The 23,352-nt window shown below is 47.4% G+C and overlaps 1 protein-coding gene and 1 long non-coding RNA gene across 5 annotated transcripts in view; one reads left to right on the top strand and one right to left on the bottom strand.

The window, feature by feature from the left end:
• Positions 1-8,349: 8,349 nt before the first annotated feature.
• On the bottom strand, positions 8,350-11,284 carry LOC119245329 (uncharacterized). Of its 3 annotated transcripts, none has more exons than XR_005125272.2 (3): positions 10,951-11,284; positions 9,502-9,790; positions 8,350-8,492 (listed from the first exon to the last, which is right to left on the bottom strand). It is a non-coding gene; the product is annotated as an uncharacterized LOC119245329 (long non-coding RNA). The 3 variants fall into 3 exon arrangements; XR_005125273.2 differs by having other exon boundaries at positions 11,155-11,284; XR_008551941.1 differs by lacking the exon at positions 10,951-11,284 and adding an exon at positions 10,857-10,939.
• A 642-nt stretch (positions 11,285-11,926) lies between these two features.
• The window catches only part of ATP2A2 (ATPase sarcoplasmic/endoplasmic reticulum Ca2+ transporting 2), a 50,119-nt gene continuing 38,693 nt past the window's right edge, over positions 11,927-23,352 (top strand). Inside the window, exons 1-4 of one of the 2 annotated variants that reach the window (XM_054695354.1) lie at positions 11,927-11,948; positions 13,085-13,102; positions 13,201-13,283; positions 21,140-21,244. Coding sequence is in view for 1 of the 2 variants with exons in the window: in XM_037511191.2 (XP_037367088.1) it covers positions 12,428-12,545; positions 13,085-13,102; positions 13,201-13,283; positions 21,140-21,244 (324 nt within the window). In the remaining variant the exon portion in view is untranslated. Of the gene's footprint in view, positions 11,949-12,367; positions 12,546-13,084; positions 13,103-13,200; positions 13,284-21,139; positions 21,245-23,352 lie in introns of those variants that run through there. The other variant, XM_037511191.2, reaches the window with a different exon arrangement.

Below are 23,352 nucleotides of genomic sequence, written 5' to 3'. Positions count from 1 at the left end.
TCTTTAGTAGACCTTTAGATGCAGAAAGGAAGTCTGATTCATCATAAACCCCTGTTAGAGATGAAGCCTCAATTCCCCAAGGCTGTGTCAGTTGGACCAATGAATTGGCACTCCTTCCACTCACCCCTTGTTCCAGCAGATGTGGCATCAGTGAGTATTCAGCCAAGGCCTGAGGAGTAAGACTATTTTGAGCGATTTTCTTCTCCAACTCTATCCATCACAGAAGATAAGAGGCCAGAAGGCAAGACTAATGTTTCAAGGTCGTGTGTCTCCTTCCACACCAGCCATCCTTCCCACAAGTATAAAGTGGGCCTCGAAACACTATCAGGTCAAATTTACAGCTGAAGCCAAATAAATGAGGCCCAGGTAGGAAATCGCCATTGCTAGACTGACTGCAGTTAGAAGATGAGCCAGGACTCCCCGGACCAGGACTAGCATTGAGTCAGCTTGCCTGCTGGTGGGATGGTTACACAGAAATGGAATAGATTGTAGCTTTCTGGTTTGACATGGAGATTAACGGGAAGATCGGAGTGAGGATTCCACCCTCCTATTACTTGGGAATTGAATCAAGCTGACTCTGGGCCTTTTCCTCTAAGAGTGTGATATCAGCAGCCCTTAGAGCAACAGGCGACCCTGAGGAGTGAGAGAACTAGGAGGAAAGTTCTACTAAAGGTCTCAATTCTGTGCATGTGGGCATCGGCGAGCCTGTGTCATCCGCTTCAGTGGCCTCAAGAATTGAGAAATGACAGGAGGAGGCCAACAAATTCCTTGTGACGATTGCATCTCCCTTCCTAGAAGAGAGAATAAGAAGCAAGTAACAACACACCCCAGACTTAGAAAGTAAAAACTAGCCAGATCTGTGTGGGCTCTGATATGGTGTGGTCACTGTGGACTCAGGTCCAAGGCCTGAGGCCTGCTCTGTCCCATGTCCCTCCTGGATGCCCACCCAAGGGGGCTAAACGGAGCAGAGCTGCCAGAGCAGGAAGAGCAAAATGGAGAGCATGGGAATAGGTGGGCTCGTCACAATGGGGGTGGGGCGGGGGCAGGCTCAGGAGCAGAGCAGGACAAAGTAGCAGGCATCAGAACCAGGCGGGCACTGCTGCTAGAGGGAGCAGGCAGCCCTATGGAGAACAGCATGGCAGTTCCTCAAAAGATTAAAAATAGACCTACATGGGATCCAGCAGTCCACTTCTGGGGGTTCATGCAAAAGAACTGAAAAGGGGATCTCCAAGAGATATCGGCACCCCCATGTTCACGCTGCATCATTCACTAGAGCCAAGACGTGGGAGCCACCTAAATGTCTATCAACAGAAAGGTGGATAAAGAAAATATAGCCCATACGTACAATGGGATATTATTTAGCCTTAAAAAAATAAGGAAATCCTGTCCCACTGCTACGTGGATGAACCTGAGGACATTCCGCGAAGAGAAACAAGCCAGTCATGAAAAGACAAATATTGCATGATCCCACTTCTGTGAGGGATCTAAAGTAGTCAAACCTTTAGAAACAGAAAGTGGAACGGTGGCTGCTGGCTGCCTGGGCTGGGGGGAGGGGAGAAGGGAGCTGTCAGAGGGTATTGAGTCTTAGCTTCTCAAGATGGAAAATCTGCGGGGCTGGGCTGCATGGCAGGTGCAGGAGCTAACACTAAGCACCGTGACCACCCCCCCCCAGTTCTATATTCTCCTTAATGTTAATAATGTGCTTGTTGTTAGGAGATAAACCACCAAGTTTTAAGGAGTTTTAAGAGGGCTGGGGGTTATCATTCTCAAGCATATTTTTATACTTTTGCTACAGATAGATTCAGAAACCATTTTTTGCAAGCTCTACTGTTTTGCAACTTTCCAATTGCATTTAAACATCCCCAATTTGGGCATGTTTTGCATCTGGCTTTTACTCTTCATTATGAGTCTAAGATAAAGGCTTATCTCCCTGATGCTCTCCCAGGCACTTCCTGTGCCTTCTAGTTCTCATCTACCCCTCAGGAAAGGCTCTTTCACACCCCTCTGATTAAAGAGAAAGGAACTAAGAACTAAGAAAGCAAACTAAGGAGTTTGCTCAAGAACAGGGCCTTTACCGGGTGGGGGCAATTCTCTGGGTTGGTTTCCCTGCAATTTCCGAAAGGCGGTATTTTGAAGACCTGTGATCACACTGAAGCATCTAAAGAACAGATTCCCGGTGTTGTCTACATTGTAGAAACTACCCTCTGAGAGTATCATTGGCCTGCAGTCTGGCCCTAAAGTGCTAAGCCGCTCCTCTCTCCTACCCCAGGCTCTCTTTAATTGACATTCAGTGGCCTGTGGTCACACCTCTCTCAATCCCAGTGCCTACAGTCCTGATCTCGGGGCGCTGGGAGAATGAGACCTCTCCTTTTTAGCTTTCCGCTGCTCAAGTTATCACTCCTGGTTCCACTGACTCTACGTGCACATCTTGTTTTATTTCCCTTTTTGTGCATACAGCTTTAACTCGGCCATCACAAGGCCTCGCTGCCATCGTGGTTGGAGGGGAAGTGAATAATCCACCTCGATTTTAAACCGATCTTAAATTTCAATGAGATGAGGTCATCGAGGTGTGTGGTACTGAGATGGCACCCCGTAAAGGAAAATGACTCTCAGCGGCTCACATTGTTTTGGGGCTTGTTTGCGTTGCCGCGCACTTGTAATGGAAAATGAATTAAAAAAAAAAAAAAAAATCCCAGGGCCCATTTTGGCCAGCGCTGGGGAAGTTAATCCCACTGTCCTGGCAGAATTCCAGCTCAGGTCACTGCATTCTGCTGGCTGCAGTTTTCAATGGATCAGACTTTCTGTTTAAGTCTCCTTTCTCAGCTCCCAGGGCAGTGAATGCAGCTGCTGTCCCTCCCTACCGCAGGGGGCCTGCAGTTCAAGGGGCTTCCGAAGGCTCCCCTGCCCTTGCCACGGGAGGAAGCAGGAGTGATCTGGGACCAGGAGACAGGAGACATGGGCGATGCATCTGTCTCTCTCCTAGAATAGCTGACCCTTAGCATTGAGAGGCTTTGTAAGAACCACTCACTCAGTTCCTTCCCACAACTCTATGCATATAGATCCCCTTCCTTTGTTTTGTAACATTTTGTTATACAAATTTAAAATGTTTCTTTATCTGAAGTCCTTAGAAATTTAGCTCCCACACATTTATGTTTTTGTTGCTTCTTTTATTTGTTTTACAGATTTTTTAAAAAGATTTATTTATGCATGTAAGAGCTAGGCTAGAGGCCAGAGGTGCAGGGGTGAGAGGATTCACCAGAAACAGAGTAGGGAGCAGAACAGGCGCATCTACTGAAATACACTGCAGAGGGGAGCAGCGGGGAGACAGGAGAGGTCTGCTGCGCCCAGTGGATCAGCTCCCTGGCCAGGGATTGAACTTGTGCTGTAGTGGCTGCCCATAACTTCGTAGTGCTGAGACTTAACCCCTTGCGCCACCAGGAGGCCCAGTTTTACAGATTTTTTCCTAATGTTTAACTCTCATATGAAATTTATTGCATTTCATGGTGTGAAGAATGCAGCCAATGTAATCCTTCTCCATGGAAGTGTTTTATGAGCAGTATTTAATGAACAGTAATTTCTCACAGGGTGCCTCCAGCAATGTCTTAACCGCCCGCACTGAGAATCAGTTTCTGGAAAAATGGGGGTGATAGTGCTACCTACCAGACAGTCTTGTCCCAAGGATGGAGCCATAGCCTGTGAGAAGTTCCTAGCACATGGCATGCCTGGTAAATCGGTGCTTAATAAGTGATGTCTTCCTTTTTGTCTCCTTTCCTTCCTTTTTATCTGCATTGGCCTTTCCCACCCACCCCCCAGAACCCTCTTATGTATCAGTGCATTCATTTAAGCCTATCTGTGATGATCCAAAGGTCTTCTACTCCAGGTTTCCATTAGGAAGCTAAGTAGAAAGGAGAAGGCAGGGGGTGAAGGCGCTTACCTTGAAAAGCCCACCCTCATCACACATGTGCGTGGCTCTCCAATAACCCCACCTTCCTGCAGCCCCCTCTCTCCTGATCAGAGAATCCTCTTAGGAGCTGTTCTTCCATGGCCTCACAGTGCTCCCCTCCCCAAGTGGCCATGTCAGCTCTTAAGGGGAGATCTGATTTTTGAGGACAAAGCTCCATGTGTGGGTTGTTTTATTTTGGGGGTGGTGTGGGGGTAGGAGTTGGCCTCGGGTTTGCTGCATTCCAGGAAGAGGGAGGACTCTGCTCTCCTCCGATGAGTCATGGAAGAGAAACTTCGAATGTTTGCAAACATCTCCAGCCAAGCCTCAGCAGTCTGGTGTGCCGCCCATCCTCCATCTGTGCCGGACCCACCTGAGAAGGCGAATGTTAAACCTGAAATCAGCCAAAGCAAGGCCGGGAGCTTTACCACCTTCGAGATGGACAGCAGAAGCAGTTGTTTCTTTTGAGACACAGGACAGGACCTCACAGTGCATCTGCCTCCAAGTCAGGGCATGAGCCGGTGGTTCTAAGAGACCAAGTGAGAGAGCAGGGCTGTCCCAAGGGGCAGGGGAACGAGAGCATTTGCAGCAGCCTCACTTCAGCTGAGGGTGAGAGAGCCAGAGAAGCAGAGGTGGCCCAAAGGGTGAGGAATCCAAGGGCAGGGGAGGAGGGGAGTCTTGCCACTGAAGACTTGGAGTGTCTTTCCTGGAGAGATGAAGGCTGAGCAGGCTGAAGAGGGACATGAGCAGGTGGGGGCTGTGCTGGGCAAGGACCATCGCTCAGCCCAGCCTGGGGAAACTTGGGGAGCCAGATGGGGCTCATGATGCGTCCTCCCAGATGGAGCAGATCAGGCTCGTCAGACGCACTTCCCTTAGGATACACAGTGTCCCCCTCCTTCTTCCTCTCCCAAATCGAGAGAGCATCACAAGGTGACTTGGGCGGGCAGCCAGCCTCCACAGCAGGATCACTGTGGGGAACCTCAACCAGCCTCCACGCACCCCCCCACCCCCTTCTCCTGTTGTGGGACGTGAGGGGAGTGAGCTGGTCAGCTTGGGAACAAAGATCCTATTCTAGGAATGTGTCAACTGCAAACCTGTCCACTGTATTCATGGTCCTTGGATCTCTGCCCCAGGGAAACTGACTTGCCCTGCCCGCAGTGCTAGCACTCACTGCTGGGCAGCACCCTGGCACCAGCAGGGGAGGAGACTGAGGAACTCCTCATTTAAATCTAAAGCCACATTTAATCACTGCTCATTTTTCTACCAGGCACAGGAGGCCATGTCATCTCTGCATTTTAAATATTTCACTGTTTAAGGTCTGAGCTCCTTGGGGGGACGGGGGGGAGGGGGCGGAGGGGAGATGGTATGTGTGTGTGTGGAGGGGGTAAGGGAGGAGAGTAGTGGAGGAGAACTTTTGAAATCTTTCCACAACAATCAAAGAACAAATGACTGGAAGGGAAAATAGCTGCTATATTTAAATGACATTATCCCATCAGGGAGCTATGACTTTGGAAACCTTGCCACACACTTTGGTTGGCTCTGCTGTAGGAGTTTTGTTTTTTTTTTTTTTTTTATGGCAATATTTTTTTTCCAGAGTAATAATTGCAGAGGACATGAAGAGCCCCCTTAGTCAATTTGGTAGGTGGGTACTGACCTCCTGCTGGATGTCCGGCACTGTGCTGGATGTCCGGCCCCAGGGTCACTCGGAGCTCTCAAAGCTCATAATTATTCTCCATTCATACTTGATTGTGCACCTTCCAAGTACGTACAATCCCTGTTCCCCCTTAGATAAAACAAACAAGCAACTTAGCATGGTAAGTGCTATAAAGAGTACATTTCATAATGTATTTACTGGTTTGCTGTTCCTTTGGTCCAAATGCTGTTCCCCTCAGCCCTGAATATGCAAATGGCTGTGTATTAGTCATGGCTCAATTCTCAGAGAGAGGCGGCCATTCTACCATTCTACTACGGTTGTGCTTCCCACTTGTCAATCACAGATATGAGTCCATGACCCTGTCAAGGTCAGGGAGACAGCTGGGACCAGGGTCTAGATATACAAATGTGTTATCAATGTAGAGGTAGCATTTAAAGCCATGGTTCCCTAAGAAAGATGGTAGAGGGAAGAATGCCAAGTCCTGAGCCCCAGGACACTCACTCCACATGTCAATTTGAGCAGAAGGTGGGAGGCGTATGAAAAGAAGGCTGAAAAGGATCAGCCAGAGAAGTAGGAGGAAAACCCGAGCTGCTGCACTATAGCGGAGTGATGAGGTCTGTGTGGGACACAGAAGGAACAACTCATTTCCGGGGTGGTGAGGATGGGCCTGATGGAATGGACTGTCTTCAGGGAAGGCTTTCAGGATGCACGGGGATTCAGACCTTCCCCTTGAAGCACATGGAAGTAGAAGGAACAACTTGAGCAAAGGTGCAGAGGAATAGAGAATGGTTCCTAGTGGCAGGAGCCGAGATGTGGCGGGGAGGCCATGGTGGATATGCGGCTGATGAAACTGAAAACTGCAGTGGAAGAATCCAGGGCTTCAGCCAACAAGGTTTCCATCCCAGCATTTCCTGCTTCCTTCTCAAACCAGTTAGATCTTTGAGTTTCCTCAGAGAAGAGGTCATCTTTTGTTTTGCCAGCCCAGGGCTCATTCCTGGGACCTTCCCTAGGGGTATTGTTTTCCAGGGTGTGGGTCCTGAACTCAAAGGATCAACATCACCTGGGAACTTAATAGAAATGTAGATTCTTGGACTTCCTCCCAGATCTACTGGGTGAGCACTCTGAAGGGAGGGCCTCCAGATGATGTGGCAGCAAGCTCAAACTGGAAACCCATAGCTTTAGGATACCGCTCTTCAACCACTTTCCTTCCCTGAAATTCTGAAGCAGGGGTCCTGCTTTTAAGGGTGGGCACATGAGGGGCCTCCCTGGTGGCCCAAGTGGTTAAGTCTCAACACTTTGAAGCTTTTCTTCAGCCACTGAAACATGAGTTCGATCCCCAACCAGGGAGCTGACCCACATGGCACAGCAGACCTCTCCTATTTCACCCACTGCTCCCCTCAGCAGTGGATTTCAGTCCGTCTGCCTGTTCTGCTCCTGACTCTGTCTCTGGTGAATCCTCTCACCCCTGCACCTCTGGCCTCTACCCCTGTTCTTATATGAATGAATAAATAAATGTATTTTTTTAAAAAAGTATAGAAGAACTGGGGTACAGGCCAGAGGTGGCGGGGGTGAGAGGATTCACCAGAGACGGATTAGGGAACAGAACAGGCAGATCTATTGAAATACACTGCTGAGGGTGTTGTAGAGCAACCCCGATACATAACGGGGTGCCTGACTGTGGGTCCTCACCCGCGCGCTTAAAAGGACTTATCAATGCTCTACTGCAGGCACACGTGAAAGGTTCATAAAAGGTTTATTTACAAGGGAAGGGGAAATGAGGAAATGTACAGCTCTGGGAGAAAAGTGGGAGACAAAGTTTTAAATGAGTCCTACCCAATCCGCCGATCAGGAATCCCAAAATGGCGCTCTCAGAGTTGGCCGCCAGCCAGGAGCCGTGAAGCCAGGAGGCGAGCGATCGCGAGCCAGGGAGCCCAAGGCCCATGTGTTTGGTTTTTATATCCAACCTGGCTGCCCAACCCCACCCTCAGGTCCCAGCCACCTTCCCCTTGGTGGTGATGGGATTTGTCTTTCCCAATGTTTTGATGGCTTTAGTCTGGAGTCGGGGTGGCGTCCACAAAGCCTGCATGGGATTATCTCAGGACATCATTTCCCCCTAACAAGGGGAGCAGTGGGAGAGACAGGAGAGGTCTGCTGTGCCAAGTGGGTAGCTCCCTGGCCGGCCGGGGATAGAACTCATGCTGCAGAGGCTGTGGACAGCTTCATAGGTTGCATCGCAACCCCTTGCGCCACCAGGGAGGCCCTCTACTTAAATTCTTATGGACAGGTAGAGAGCTGTGGGCTCGCTAACGGTGTGGTGAACTTGTGGGATTGCAGATCCCACCATCACTTCAGTGACTGATTTGCACAGACAGGGAATTTAAATAATGCAGCCAGTTCTACTGATTATCCCACTCAACAAACATGCGTGCGCCCCAGTGTCAGTCAGGCAAGGCAGGTGAGACTAAATTGAGTAACTGCTGCTCTGGGTAAACATCTCACTTCCGTTTCTGAGTCTCGTATGCTGACTATGTCAGGTACTAAACTAAAAGGATGATGTTTCAGTGCTGGAATAGGAAGCTTTATGGGAGACAAGGGGCAGGGGGTGCACTGTAAGATGTTCACTTTACTAATTTCAGAACCTGGAGTCCAGTCGACAAAGCAGTTAAGTGGTTAAATCCAGTGGTTTGGCAATTTTCTAATCCAGAATGAATGTTCTATTGAATAAAGAGATAAAGACATAGAAGTTGTAATTCATGCTTATCAAATTTATGTGAAGCTCCAGCTAGGACATGCAGCCACAACTCTGCTTGAAAGTCAAGACTCCCAAAGACCTCAACAGACTGCAAACATGGGCCAAAATGAACACGAGAACATTCCATTATAGTCAGAGTTCAGTGCCTGGGTTAAAAAAAGAATCAACAGTGTAAGTACGCAATGGGAAGATTTAACATGACTGAAGGTTACATATACAGGGCTCAGTTTTTGAGTTGACAACACAAACTGACAGTGTGCTGGGGAAGTTTCTAGAATAAAGGTGGATGGTGATCACTCCATTCCAGGACTGTGCCCAGACTTTTGTGTTGGTATTGAGTGTCTCCAGCACTGGGCAAGCATGCTGAGGGATTGCAGGCTCATGCGCTAGGAGAAACAGATTGGGCACAGAGCTGTTCTTTTTAGTTGAGAAAAGGGACTTTTATAAAGCACAATAGATATCTTGAAATACTCAAAGGGATCTCACACAGAGGAGGGATTAAAGCTTTTATTCAGGGTTGTTCCAGAGGGCTAAACAAGCCGATATATAGGAGAAAGTCAGTTCCTGGGAGGTGGATGCAGCCCAGAATGAGCCTGCTTGTGATCAGAGCTGTCCAAATATGGAGCAGGCGGCTGCTTACAATCTGAGCGCTTTACAGGAGGGCTTTAGAAGGTTGGGAAGCTGGCAGGGGCCTCTTATGCAGGTCTCCCCTTTCTACTGGGCCTTTTCTCTCTGCCTTGCTTTTTTAAACTAGACTGCCTGTTACCAACTAACTAATGTCCTCCTTTGTTAATTCCTTTGACGTTCTTTGATGGAAGCATCCACTTTCTGAATCACAGTTGCTGTCATTTTTTCCTCTCCCTGTCCTCAGTTGAATATAGCTGCAATCCTGGGTGAAGGAGTAGTTCTAAGGTCATTCTTACTTTTTAAAATCTTATAAAGTTTGCATTGTTCGATGCATGAAGTAAATTGAGGATGGTTTACTTCTAAGGGAGGAGAGAAATTAGATCTTTCTGCTTGTGGGAGGTTGGGAAGATACTAAATTTTGGCATTCTATAAACGACAGATTTCAGAGACAGTAACAGGTTGAGGCATCAAGGGCGTAATTGGTATGTGACATAGAAGGGGCCAACTGAGGCTAAAAATCACACTTACAGTTTAAGGGAGTAGTCCAACCTCCAACAAATAGAAGACTTGCGAAGAACTATCTGGAAGGGTGATGACAATGTGGTAGCAACGTGAGCCTCCACATTCCTCAGATCTGAGAAACTTCTTAGGCAGCCTAGCATTGATTCGTGTGTTTTAAACCTAATCTTCGCAGTTGTTGGGACTCTTTCATTCATTGTATCAGTAGGTGTTCAATAAATGAGTATATCCCGGGGATTGTTCTGCATCCTGAGGATGGACCAGCGAGGCAAACACCTGATCTCAGGGAGTTTGTAACCTAGTAGAGGGGGACAAAGGGCAAAGAGTTATGCAAAAAAGCAATATCTGAGATAAGTGCTGTGAGGAAAATAATCATGTGACAGAAAGGGGACTGGGTAGAACACTTAAAGTGGTCGGTGAAATCATCTCCAGGAGGTGGCATGTAAGCTGGGATCTGAATGATAAGGTGGAACTAGGCACGTGGAATTGGGGAAGAGCATTTAGTACAAAAACCAGAAGCTCATCATTTTGCCAGAGGTACTTACAACCCCAAGCAGAGACTGAACCATTGAACAAAAAGCCAAAGTCAAATGCCCAAGATAATTTCTAAGCTGAGAAAAGTTACAATCCTCCCGCCTACAGTGCTGCTATCTTTGCTGAAAGAGATGTGGTGAGGCAGAAGAAATGGTAAGACCTGGTGCAGGCCTCGTCTCAGAGGGAAAGAGCCTTTTCCTCCTCGGCCACACCCTCACCATGCATCACGTGTCCCTCCTGGAAGAGGACAATCCTGTGACCTAACCAGTTTGCACCTTGCCTCCCAGTGCATTGCCATACATTAGAATTTTTTTGTTTGTTTGTTTGGTGTAGGACTTTGTTGGTCCTTTTCCAAGTATCAATCAAAACTTCACGCCAGACTCCACTCCTTGGAAATAATTAAATGAAATGACGTGCCTGATTTTTTCAGCTAGGTAATGCTTTGCATTTGGTGAAGGAATTTATCTTAAGTCCTGAGGCTGAACCATCGAGGACAACTGAGGTGATTTTTGCTTTGCTTTTTTGCTCATGTGGACAGTACACTATTGCCCATCACAAAAGTGGCCTAAGCTTGTGACATGCTTGAGTCAGAAAGCTACTTTTTGTGATGCGAATAGGTTCAACTTTTTTTTTTTTAAAGATTTATTTATTTATACAAGATTGATTGATTGATTGATTTATACAAGCACTGGGTACAATCAGAAGCGCGGGAGGGTGAGAGAATTCACCAGAGCAGAGCGGGGAGCAGAACAGGCAGAAGGACCGAAGGACACTGCTGAGGGGAGCAGCGGGCGGCAGGAGAGGTCTGCGCGGCCTTGTGGGACCCTCACCCCAGGCAGGGGATCGAACCGGTGCCGCTGAGGCTGCGGGCAGCTTCGCAGTCCAGCGCTCAACCGCTGCGCTACCGGGGAGGCCCAGGTTCACCTTTTGTTTGTGAATTCAAGGCCAAGGTCCTTTTCCCTGTCAAGTTGTCTAACCAGCTTTATTCTCAGCAACATTCGCTTCATCTTGCAGTTTCCTGGGTTCTGGGCAGGCCTCACGTGTAAATTGTGGTTTAAAAGATTCGGTTAGGGATTGAAGACCGCTTTCTCCTATTGAGGACACGAGAGTCTAGAAAATAACCAGCACCTTCTAGCGCAATGCCCGCGGCACCGTGGCAGTTACAGGCGCTCGGCCTGTGACCCTGCGCGGACGCGCTATCGGCAGCTTCGGCCGGGACGACGCGGGCCCCCAGCCGCCTCCCCCGGGGATCCGCGTGCCGGGGAACTCCTGGCCGCGGGTGCGGATGCGGCGTTCCCGAGGCGAGATGCGGGGCTCGGGTCCGCGGGAGGTCGCGCGGGCTCCCCGGTGCCCGAGGCGGGCGGGCGGGCGCAGGCGCGCCCGGGAGCCGAGCGCGGCCCTGGCGGCGCGGGCGACGGGTCGGGCCAAGGACACGCCGAGCGCGTGCTCGGGAAGGACACCGGCCGGCTCGCCGGCCTCGCCTTCCAGCCCGCGCCCCGGCCCGGGCTGACCCCAAGCGCGCCTGGGGCGGCGAGCGGGAGCCCGCGGAGCCCCCAGCCCGCCAGAGCCTGCGTCCGCGCCAGGCCGGGAGCCGAGCGGCCCGGACTCGCCCCACGCCCGCCCGCCCGCCCGCGGGCCGCAGCGCGCCCGGCGCGCGCCCGCCTCGATCCGGGGCCCTGGGGGCGGGGCCTGCGCGGCGCGTGGGCGCGGGGCGGGGGGGCGGGGCGGGGCCGCCCGCGCCGCGCTGGGCGCTCTCGGCCAATGAGCGGCGTCCACATGCCGCGGCGGCGGCGAGAGGGGAGGCAGCGGCCGATAAATGCTATTAGAGTCGCCGCCGCCGCGCCGTCCCCGACGCCGCCGCCGCCGCCTGCTCCGCCGCAGCTTCCTCCGCCGCTGTCGGGGTGCGGAGCCCCGGCGCCCGGGTGAGCGCGCCGCCGCCGGCCCGCCGCTCGCCTCCGCGCTCCGCGCCGCCTCGGGGTCCGCCGGGCGCCGCTCGCTCCGGCCGGGGCCGCGAATCCCCCAGCGTGCGGGGCGGGGGCTCGGCGCCGCGGCCTGCGCCCCGGCGGGCGGTTGGGCCCGCGGAGGCCTGACGCGGCCGCCCCTCTGACGAGGCCGCCCCTGACGCGGCCGCCCCTGACGAGGCCGCGCTCCTGACGAGGCCGCCCCTGACGAGGCCGCCCCTGACGAGGCCGCCCCTGACGAGGCCGCGCGGCCCAGCGCCGCGCCCGAGCCCGAGCCCAGCCCAGCCCGAGCCGGGCGGGCGCCCGCGAGGCCGGGGGCCGGAGGGCGGTTGCGGGGCCGGGGGCGCGGGGGCTCGGCGGCCGGAGGCGGGGAGAGCCCCGGGAGGCGCGAGCCCGCGGCCCGAGGGCGAGGCGGCGGCGCGGCGGCCGGGCCCGCAGCCATGGAGAACGCGCACACCAAGACGGTGGAGGAGGTGCTGGGCCACTTCGGCGTCAACGAGAGCACCGGGCTGAGCCTGGAGCAGGTCAAGAAGCTCAAGGAGCGCTGGGGCGCCAACGGTAGGTGCCGGCGGCGCGGCCGCGGGAAGATGGCTGCCCGGCTCCGCCTCGTGGGCTCCGCTCCGCGCGCCGGGGCCGGGTCGGGCCTGCCCGGCTGGGAGAGGGCCGCGCGCCGGCCGGCCCCCTCGGCCCCGCGCCGCCCCGGCCCCCGGCGCCGCCCCGCCCCCGGCGCCGCGAGCCCCGTAGCTCCCCGGGCTGCTCTCGGTGGAGGGCGGGCCGGGCCTACCGCCCGGCTGAGCCCCGCGAGACGGGCCCGGCCCGGCGGCGCATGGTCGCGAGGGCGCCCCCGACGGCTCCCGGGACATCGCCGAGACGGCTCCGCTTCCCGGGGGTGGCCCAGGGGTGACAGGAAGTACTGCGGGATTTCTTGGGGTGCCATTTCAGCAGGGTTCCCAGTAAAAGAAAAGTGGCTGAATGTTCATGTAGTTAGGTGTGTGTCTTTCAACAGACTGATAATTTCGGTAATTTTTCCCAGAAAGCGTGCTAAATTAATTGTCTCTTCCCCTTCTCTTGACACGTTGCCTGGCGGATTTCTACAGAGTTACCGGCTGAAGAAGGTAAATCTTTGACGTATACTTTTTTACTCCTCTCCCCTCCCCCGTGTGTGTGTAGATGTTGAGATGACAGTGACAACAAATGTGTTTGTTTCTAATAGGAAAAACCTTACTGGAACTTGTGATTGAGCAGTTTGAAGACTTACTAGTTAGAATTTTATTATTGGCAGCGTGTATATCTTTTGTAAGTATAAAGAAATTTATTTTCTTTCTAAAAAGTTGACAATAGTCCATAGATGGAAAGCGAGAAAACAAAGATGTGAGACTATCCTATTTGGAGATTTATGCCATGTCTCCATGCTTGTTTTTTTAAAAATATGGGTATTTTAAAATTATAAACAAAATATCTGAAGCTATTTGTGTACAGGAAATAAATGGATGCCTGTCCTACATGCAGTTAGAAATTGTTCATGTTTTAGTATCAGAAAATTCATTTAGGAGGACTTTTCTCTTTTGGGGCTTCCCATTACGTGATATACTATAAGATGATGTTAGGCTCTTTGGAGTCTGTAAATAGATCTTACAAAAGGAATATTCCAGTTGCTCTCCCTTGCCTCCCTAATGGCAAGGTGACAGTTGTTTCTGACAGTGACAAGACTGATGACGGCAGTGATGGCACGACTGTTGACCAAATTTGGTCAGTGACCTTTAGGGTGGTACATTTGTCTAAATTGGACCCCTGTCTTGAGTGACTCTTAGCTTGAGAGAACAAGGTTCAGTACAGTTGGTTCTAGATCTTAAAAGATGAAAAAAAAATCACGTTTTCTTATGTATGTGCTTGCCAGCTTGAGTGCTCTGTGGTTGCTAAGAAACTGGTGAAATGCAAAGGACGACAGCTGAAGAAAGGTGATGGGGATTGGTGGGGATATTTTCTAGGTTATTAACAGTTTTTATTGTTCATTTTATTGCATTTTTTGTTGGGCAGTGGACTTCGAGGTAGTTTTCCTAAAAGTGGTCATGAATAGGACACAGATGTTCCTAATTCTAACAGCATGAGATGGTTTTTGTTCTTAAGTTACAGTGTTTTGTTCTTATAAAAACCATGATGGGAAGTGAAATTCACCCAGTGCAATGCTTTATGCTTCGCAATATTCACACAGCTTCAGGGTTCATTTTTGTATGTGTAGAACTCCAGGCCCCTCAGTCTTGATGACTAAACATACTGTAGAGGACTATTTTGAGAACTAAACAAATGAAGCAATGGACAATTTTTTTTAGTTTGGTTAAGGGTCTGCCCTGTTCCTGTTTCTTGCCTTGTTAGCCAAGTGATACACAGTCATCGAGTCTTCATGAAGCTTTTCTGAGGTTTTCATTTAATAAACTTAGCATGTCCTAGCAAACCATCCAGCATCCTGATTTAATCACTCATTGTGAAGCTGTGCTGTCTTGACTCTATGACTCTGCTTTACCAATTAAGATAAAGAAGCAGAACCGGTAAAGCTCTTTGATTAACTAGTTTCGATATATAGTCATGGGTCAGAGCAGATGGGAGGGCTATGTTGGTGCTAGTGTGATATTTGTATTTAAGCTGGCTGTGTCATTCTGAGATAGTTTTGGCTTTGAAAGTTAAGTACTATATCCAAAAAGGTAATCAGGCGCATTTTAGAAGTTACAATCAGTTGTATACAAGCTACAGGTAAAATAAATTTTTGTTATTCTGTGTGTGTAACTAATGGCAGTGTTGTACCTCCAGGGCCATTGTTTCCAATAAAAACATGCAGTTGATTTGATATTTTGAAAAAATGGGATGGGGGCCTCCCCGGTGGCACAAGGGGTTAACAGCACCACACTGTGAAACAATCAGCAGCCTCTGCAGCACCAGTTCTATCCCTGGCTGATCCCTGGCTGATCCCTGGCCAGCTAGGGAGCAGCCCACATGGTAAGGCAGACATGTCCTGCAGACCTGTCCTGTCTGGTCCGCTGCTCCCCTGAGCAGTGTATTTCAGTCCATCTGCCTGTTCTGTTCCCCCCTCTGTCTCTGGTGAATTCTCTCACCCTCCCCCCTCAATCTCTGGCCTGAACCCCAGTTCTTGTATTCATAAAAAATAAATCTTTTAAAAAAATGGGGGATGGTAGCAGAACAAGCTAGTAACTGGGTGGTGTAGGGTCGTTTGAGTGACTTTGTATTATTAACATTTTGAATGGATGTGTGATTTTTTTTTTTCTCCTTAAAGTGAAAAGTTTATAATAGTTTCTAGGCATTTTCGAATGGATTTTTAATATAAGTGCTTTCACTTTGTTGTAAGGTAAGGTGTTGGGTTGTTTTAATACATTTGTAGAGCTATGTTTTGGAGTTGAAGTTTGGGTTTTTTGCTCAGGAAATGAACTGTTTAATTTTTATTTCGTGGATTGTGTTTAACAAAAAAGTTTTGGAAGTATTGTTACTGTAGAAATCAATTTACTTTGAGTTAAGTTATAAAACCTGTTTTGTTGATTTTTCGAGTGGCATCGGTGCTGCTGCTACATTGTAGTTGACCTTTTCAGTCCCCATTTCTTTATTTCTTGAAAGAGCACCAGCCTTTTTGTGGCAGTTTATTCCTCTTGGTTTTATAGGAAAGACATGATAGAGTAGTTGTATTATTTTAGAGACGTGAACAGACAGTTCTTACATATGTGATATGTCGTCAGATTCTGCTCAAGGAAAAAATTCCAGGTTTTAGGATTTGAAATATCAAACTAAGTAGTAAACTGTTAACCATAGTTAATATTTTGCTATGGCAGAAAGTAGGAAACTGCATTACTATTTTACACTTGTGACCTGTAGGGGTAAAGTTTAATTAACTTGTAATATTCGCCAAGAGTTCTGTATTTTTTTTTTTTAAAGATTTATTTATTTATTTTTTTTTTTAATAGAGGCATGTTTTATTTATTTATTTATTTGTTTGTTTGTTTTTTTGTTTATGCATGCACTGGGTACAGTCAGAAGCGCGGGAGGGTGAGAGAATTCACCAGAGCCAGAGCAGGGAGCAGAGCAGGCAGAAGGACCGAAGTACACTGCTGAGGGGAGCAGCGGGCGGCAGGAGAGGTCTGCGCGCCATGTGGGACCCTCCTCCGGTGGCCGGGGAGCAGCCGGGGATCGAACCGGCACCGCAGAGGCTGTGGGCAGCTTCGCAACCCAGCGCTCAACCGCTGCGCCACCGGGGAGGCCCTAAAGATTTATTTTTATTTATTTATACAAGCACTGGGTACAGTCAGAAGCGCGGGAGGGTGAGAGAATTCGCCAGAGCAGGGAGCAGAGCAGGCAGAAGAACCGAAGTACACTGCTGAGGCAAGAGAGGTCTGCGCGCCATGTGGGACCCTCACCCGGTGGCCGGGGATGGAACCGGCGCTGCAGAGGCTGTGGGCAGCTTCGCAACCCAGCGCTCAACCGCTGCGCCACCAGGGAGGCCCAAGAGTTCTGTATTTAAAGGTTACTTGGATTGGAAGGAGTGAACTGTGTATCTCCTGTGGCCTATGGAGTAGCATTAGAAATTCTGTTCTTATGTCCTTTCATTTTTGTCTTTCTCTCCTTTTCATTAGCTTTGCCCTCCGTGTAACACATCATACGGTTGCTTCATTGGAATGCCTGCCTATCCTTTCTTGTGGCTGCTTTGTTAGGTATTTATTGAGGACCCAGTGCATGGCACAGGCTCTGGGGATCCAGCATCCAGCAAAATGGACCTAATCCCTAACCTGGAGTTGACATTCTCATGGAGACATAATAAATGATAATTGTTGGATGGTGATAGTGCTGTGGAGAAAAATTAAGTGTGGGGAAGGGTGAGGAAGTAAGGGAGTAGAGGTATGGGTGGAGAGTACAACTTTCAATAGGGCCATTAGGAATGTGACATTTGAGGACAGACCTGAAGGAAGTGAGCATGAGGGCATGTGTATCTGTCTAAATCTTAAAGCCCTCTTTGGTAATGCAATTTGTATAAGTTTTTCTAACCTGTTTCCCCACCTTAGCTCTGTAGGTTGACCCTGCAACCCTACAACGAAATGAAATTTTAGACAAGAATACTTTCCAAATTGTACTTATGTTTGAATCATTTGTCTTTTTTCATTCTGGGCCCTTTTTTTTTTTTTTAAGATTTATCTATTTATACATATAAGAACTGGGGTATAGGTCAGAGGTGCGGGGGGGGGAGGGGATGGGAGGGAGTGAGAGGATTCACCCAGAGGCAGAGTGGGGCAGGCAGATCCACTGAAATACACTGCTGAGGGGAGCAGCTGGGAGACAGGGGAGGTCTGCTGCGCCATGTGGGTATCTCCCTGGCCGGGGATCGAACTTGGGCTGCAGTGGCCACGGATAGCTTCACAGGTTGCATCTCAACCCCTTGTGCCGCCAGGGAGGCCCAATATGTGCTTTGGATTTAAGAAATATTTGAGTTTATGTTGGTAACATTTGTTAAATATGTTAAATCTTTGGTGTTCTCAGAACTATATAATTGGGAAGTTTTGAATACTGAGTTATGTAGTTAAATATTTCTTCAGTGCTTTATTTTTAGAAGTGGGGCTGTTAATTAGTTGGTTTGACTATTTAGATCCTTTAAAATGTGGTTTTGAAACTGAAAGTATATGGGTTTGTTTTTTTTTTAAGTTTTGTGTTTTCGAGTCTGGAAATGTTGAAGAGTGTTTTCACAACTCTTGTCTAGAGCAAAAGAAGATCTAGCTTCTTTTAGCTTGATAGATGCTTATATATGTGTACATACATACATACATACATACATACATACATACATGACTGAAAGAATTTTTCCCACTCCAGGAAATTGCTGAGACATGTACTGGGAATTCTTTTTTCATTCTTGTGAAGTGTCTTGTTATCTTTTGCCGCTTCTAAAAATTTTTTTGATGAAAATTTCATTCATTGAACAAGTCTTTCCAGAGGCATAGCAAATTTTTTTTTTATTAAGAAAAGGTTTATTTTATTTACTTATGCATTCAAGAACTTACACAAGAGGTTTTCTTTCCAATAGAATAAAACCATGTGTGTGACACAATAGACTATGAACATAACTGACTAGATTGGTTCTTACCAATTAATGAAATATGATCAATCTTTTGAGCTGTAGCTTATAATTCTTTCAGTTATATTGCTTTCGAAATAGATAAAATATACAGGAAAAGTTGGTGGTTGTCAATTTTAAGTATATTTAGCATCATCCTTACACCCTGTGAGAGATTTGCCCACTAGTTTTTCATCACTCAGTAATTGGTGGATCTTCCAAATATCTGAGAGCCTATGTTTTTTAAACATGAGCATTTAGAGTCACAGAAGAAAAGAGTTATTGGACTGTATAGATTATGATTATTACATTGTGGGTGGGTGCCACTTGTGCAAAAGGATCACACGTTTCTTGGAAATTAGAGGGTTGCTCTGATAGTCTTGTCACTGCTTGCTTCAGTCTTCCTTTCCTCCAGCTGTTCTGGGATCTGACTTTTAAGTTTGTTCCTCAGCCTAGCTGCCAAGATGGAAATTCATACCAGCTTTAACAAGGTGTGAAGCTTATCTTACAGTTGCTAATGCCTCACTGACCTTTTGAAAAGGTCCTAGTTACTCTTCAAGTTGAGCTATTTTTCTCCTCCATTAGCTAATTAAGTTTCTTATTTCTGATGGGCCCTCCTTGGCAAGCATTTGAAAGACTAGTATCTAACAGCTGTGATCTTGCATCTATCAAAATTTATAACTTCCTAGAGAAGTTTTCGTTTTGGCATCAGGCCTAGTCTTAACACCAGGAATGCCCTATTGAAAGCTTGCAACAACATTTATATTCATTCTAGTTTTCTGCCTGCCCTGAATTATTCACTGTCAGTGGTGAGTGGCATCCACCAGGACCTGGTCCTGCTTATGTCCTGGGTTTTTTTCCTTGTTTAAATTTATACTATTAAGCTTAGTTTATAATTTTCTAAGTACAAATGTAGTCACATGTTTTCGTTATTGTCATAAACCATATCTAACTGTTAATATCAGGAACAGGGCTTTTATAGTTACTAAATGATCTTTTTTTAAGAAATATTTCATTGTGGGGCCTCCCCGGTGGCGCAGCGGTTGAGCGCTGGGTTGCGAAGCTGCCCGCGGCCTCTGCGGCGCCGGTTCGATCCCCGGCTGCTCCCCGGCCACCGGAGGAGGGTCCCACATGGCGCGCAGACCTCTCCTGCCGCCCGCTGCTCCCCTCAGCAGTGTACTTCGGTCCTTCTGCCTGCTCTGCTCCCCGCTCTGGCTCTGGTGAATTCTCTCGCCCTCCCGCGCTTCTGACTGTACCCAGTGCATGTATAAACAAAACAAACAAAGAAACCAGCAAACAAATAAATAAAGCATGCCTCTATAAAAAAAAAAAAAAAAAAGAAATATTTCATTGTGAAACTTTTAAAGCAATGCTGAAAAAGCGAAGGCAGATCTTACCTTCCAGCTTGAATTATTAGATATCTCTAAAATTCTGTCTGGATTGGCATGCAAAAATTGTTACACTTTAAACCATTTAGGTGGTTCTGTTGTCATGTTCTTTACTATACAGATAAAAGATTCCTGCTTGCCACCTTAGAGCTGCTTGGTTGTAACGTATGGTGTGGCTCTCTTAGCTGTAGTTTTTAAATCTTTTTAAAAAAAGATTTATTTTTATTTATTTATGCATACAAGAACTAGGGTATAGACCAGAGACAGAGTGGGGAGCAGAACAGGCAGGTCTACTGAAATAAACTGCTGAGGGGAGCAGCAAGCAAGACAGGAGTGGTCTCCTGTGTCCTGTGGATCAGTTCCCTGGCCAAGGATTGAACTCATGCTGCAGTGGCTGGTCATAGCTTGATAGTGCTGATACTGAACTCCTGGGCCACCAAGGAGGCCCAGCTTTTATATCTTAACCAGCTTGTGCTTGTATGAACCAGGGGTTAGTTCTCTGGTCCTTTTTCTTGGGGGTCCTTGTTCTGCATCCATTTGTACTGTTTTTGGGCTTATGTCCCCTCGGAAGTACTGTACTGCTACACATGATGTCATAGAAGGGTGACCATGAAGATGGCTTTCCATTATGCCCAACAACCTGCAGTAGTAATTTTTTTTTTTTAATTCTGTTACTTATATTTGCATAGAAGAACTGGGGTGTAGGCCAGAGGTGGGGGTTGAGAGGATTCACCAGAGACAGAGCGGGGAGCAGAACAGGCAGATCTACTGAAATACATTGCTAAGGGGAGCAGCAGGCAGGACAGGAGTGGTCTGCTGTGCCATGTGGATTAGCTAGCTCCCTGGCCAGGGATGGAACTCAGGGTGTAGCAGCACGCCTTGGTGGTAGTGCCAAGACTTTAACTTGTACGCTTCCAGGGAGGCCCAATCTTTTTTTTTTTTTAAATACAAGCACTGGGTACAGTCAGAAGCATGGGCGGGTGAGAGAATTCACCAGAGCCATAGCAGGGAACAGAACAGACAGACTGATGAAATACACTGCTGAGGGGAGCAGCGGGCGCGACAGGAGAGGACTGCGCGCCATGTGGGACCCTCGCCGGCTGTCAGGGAGGCCCAATCTTGCAGGATTTCTAAAAAGAAAATAAATAGGGCACTAAGAATTTACATACAGTAAAATTTGAATCAGCGATCAAGTATTTTTTGCTGTTTTGCCACATTGATACTATTATTGACGTGAATAATAACCAGTTACAAATTTGTTAATGGTTGCCTTTTATTCAGCAAAATCAAGAATTTAAGTTTCATTTCTTCTGAATATATACATAAAAAATAAGTGGGATTACTTCTGAAAAGTATGTTGTTTGGAATTTTTTTCCTCCCACCCTTGCCCCTGTATTTGAAGTTTAAAACAAGTTAGTACATAAAAAAAATAGCACTTAAAGGTATTGTTAAGAAGTTAGGTAATTTTAATTCTCAAGAATTATTGTGAACAAGACATAGCAGGTTGTTTGCTTCATTATATTTTGCCACTATTTGTTTCTAGGGACAGTAAGAGGTTTTTATATATTGTATCAGTAGCTTCTTTAGTGCCAGCAGCTTTTGTTCTTAAAGTGGCATGAAGCCTAAAGACACATACCCTTTTAACGCATACATTTCTCTTTCAGGTTTTGGCTTGGTTTGAAGAAGGTGAAGAGACAATTACTGCCTTTGTAGAACCCTTTGTAATTTTACTTATATTAGTAGCCAATGCAATTGTGGGTGTATGGCAGGTAAGCAAAACGTCTGTAATGCTAAATATTAGTGTTTTATGTGCGTGATTTAAGCTGTGTTGATGTTACGTTTTTCCTGATGTGTTGACTAAAAATATCTTCTGTGGAATGTCTACATGTGTTTTGTCTTTTGTGCATTAATTTATTTAATGGCAAATTTTTCAGAGGTCTCATGCATATACTTTGCTATGAAAATTGCTCATTCTTCATGGTAGGGTGGAGGTAAGAACAACAGGCAAGAAAAGCTACTTATGGAAAACCAAAATGTTTGAGAACCAGTATTTGTTACTGTATTTCTTAGCTGCCTCTTGTGAAATACTTCATAAAATCCATGCTTTCTTAAGCTTCTTGGAACTTGGGGTGGGGTATGGGGTGGCTTAGTTGTAAAAATTGTTTTTTCCCTTCAGAGCATACTCCTAGAATGTTTTACTGTAGTTGCCCAAGCATTTCTTACAGAATAGAAGATAATTTTACTATAGAAATATGATGAACCCCATCACTGTTTACAGAATTGTTCATCTGCAGATAACCGAGTCTGAGAACTTTGTTGATCTCTTGAATTTTTTTTTTTGACAGATTTTAATAGACTCTGAGACTAATACTTTCTAAGTTTAGATTTTTTGATGTAGTTATCTCTTGAAGATTAAAATATAGTGCATCTATCATTCTTAATATTAACATCTTATAAACATCTCTGTACTATTGGAATTATAAACTTCAATCTCATTAATAAATGTGAAGTTTTTTTTTTTTTTTTTTTTTTTAAGATTCATTTTTATTTATTTATGCATGCAAGAACTGGGGTCTAGGCCAGAGGTGCGGATGTTGAGAGGATTCACCAGAGACCGATTGGGGAGCAGAACAGGTGGATTGACTGAATGAAATACACTGCTGAGGGGAGCTGTGGGCGAGACATGGGAGATCTGCTGCACCATGTGGGTTAGCTCCCTGGCTGGGGATCAAACTCTTGCCAGAGTGGATTGGCGAGAGCTTGATAGCGTTGAGACTTTAACCCCTGTGCCACCAGGGAGGCCCTAAACATGAAGGTCTTTGTGGTAGACTCATAGAAAGATGGTCTACTTAGAAGAAAAGTACTCCTACATTCCTCTTACATTTTCCCCTAAAAATTTGTTTACATTGGGCCTCCCTGATGGCGCAGGCAGTTGAGCGCAGCGCTTTGAAGCTGTCTGCAGCCTCTGTAGTGCCAGTTTGGTCCCCGCCTGTCGCGGAGATGCCCACATGGCGAGGCAGACCTCTCCTGTCTCACCCGCTGCTCCCCTCAGCAGTGTATTTCAGTTGGTCTGCGTATTCTGTCCTCCGCTCTGTCTCTGGTGAATCCTCTCACCCTCTTGCACATCTGGCCTGTACCACAGCTCTTGTATAAATAAAAAAAAAAGAGTGGTATAAGGTAGTATTAGGAGATGTAGAAGGGGGCACACATTTCTGACCAGTGTCATCAAGGAAGACCTCCCTAAAGGAGTCTACACACAAAATTGTGCACAGTTTTGTGGATGGAGGCTTGGGCAAATATTCCAGATATGGACTGGCGTGAGCAGAAGGGTACAAAGTGTTTGAGGGATGACATTTAGACCAATTTGGGATTGAGTAGGAGCTATAACGGGAGGTAGGGAAACTGTAAACTTTTAGTACAAAGGCAACCTTGGAAAATTCTCTTTTAAGTTATCTTTTTGTTAGTAGTAGGTTTGGTATATTTGTGTTTCTCCAAGTTGATAGGATTTTGCTGTAACCTATTTGAATCCATAATCATTAGCTTCCTTTTCCACTCCTACATTCCACAAATACTCTTTGATAGTTTGAACTGGGATGAGGGGGAAAGGTTATTTATGTATTTATTTATTTTAAAAGATTTATTTATGCATATACAAACTGGGGTACAAGCCAGGGCTATGGGGGGTGAGATGACTCTGACCAGAGACAGAGTGGGGAACAGAACATGCAGACTGACTGAAATACACTGCTGAGGGGAGCAGCAGGTGAGCCAGGAGGGGTCTGCTGCACCAGGTGGGTAGCTCCCTGGCCTGGGATCAAACTCATGGTGCACTGGCTGCGGATAGCTTCATAGGTTGTGTCTTAACCCGCTGCGCCAC

This window comes from Talpa occidentalis, unplaced genomic scaffold (assembly GCF_014898055.3).
Source record: "Talpa occidentalis isolate TD23 unplaced genomic scaffold, MPIMG_talOcc4v2.1 talOcc4.14, whole genome shotgun sequence".
NCBI lineage: Eukaryota > Metazoa > Chordata > Mammalia > Eulipotyphla > Talpidae > Talpa > Talpa occidentalis.
The sequence above is the reverse complement of the archived record's forward strand: the minus strand, read 5'-3'. Positions and strand labels throughout refer to the sequence as shown.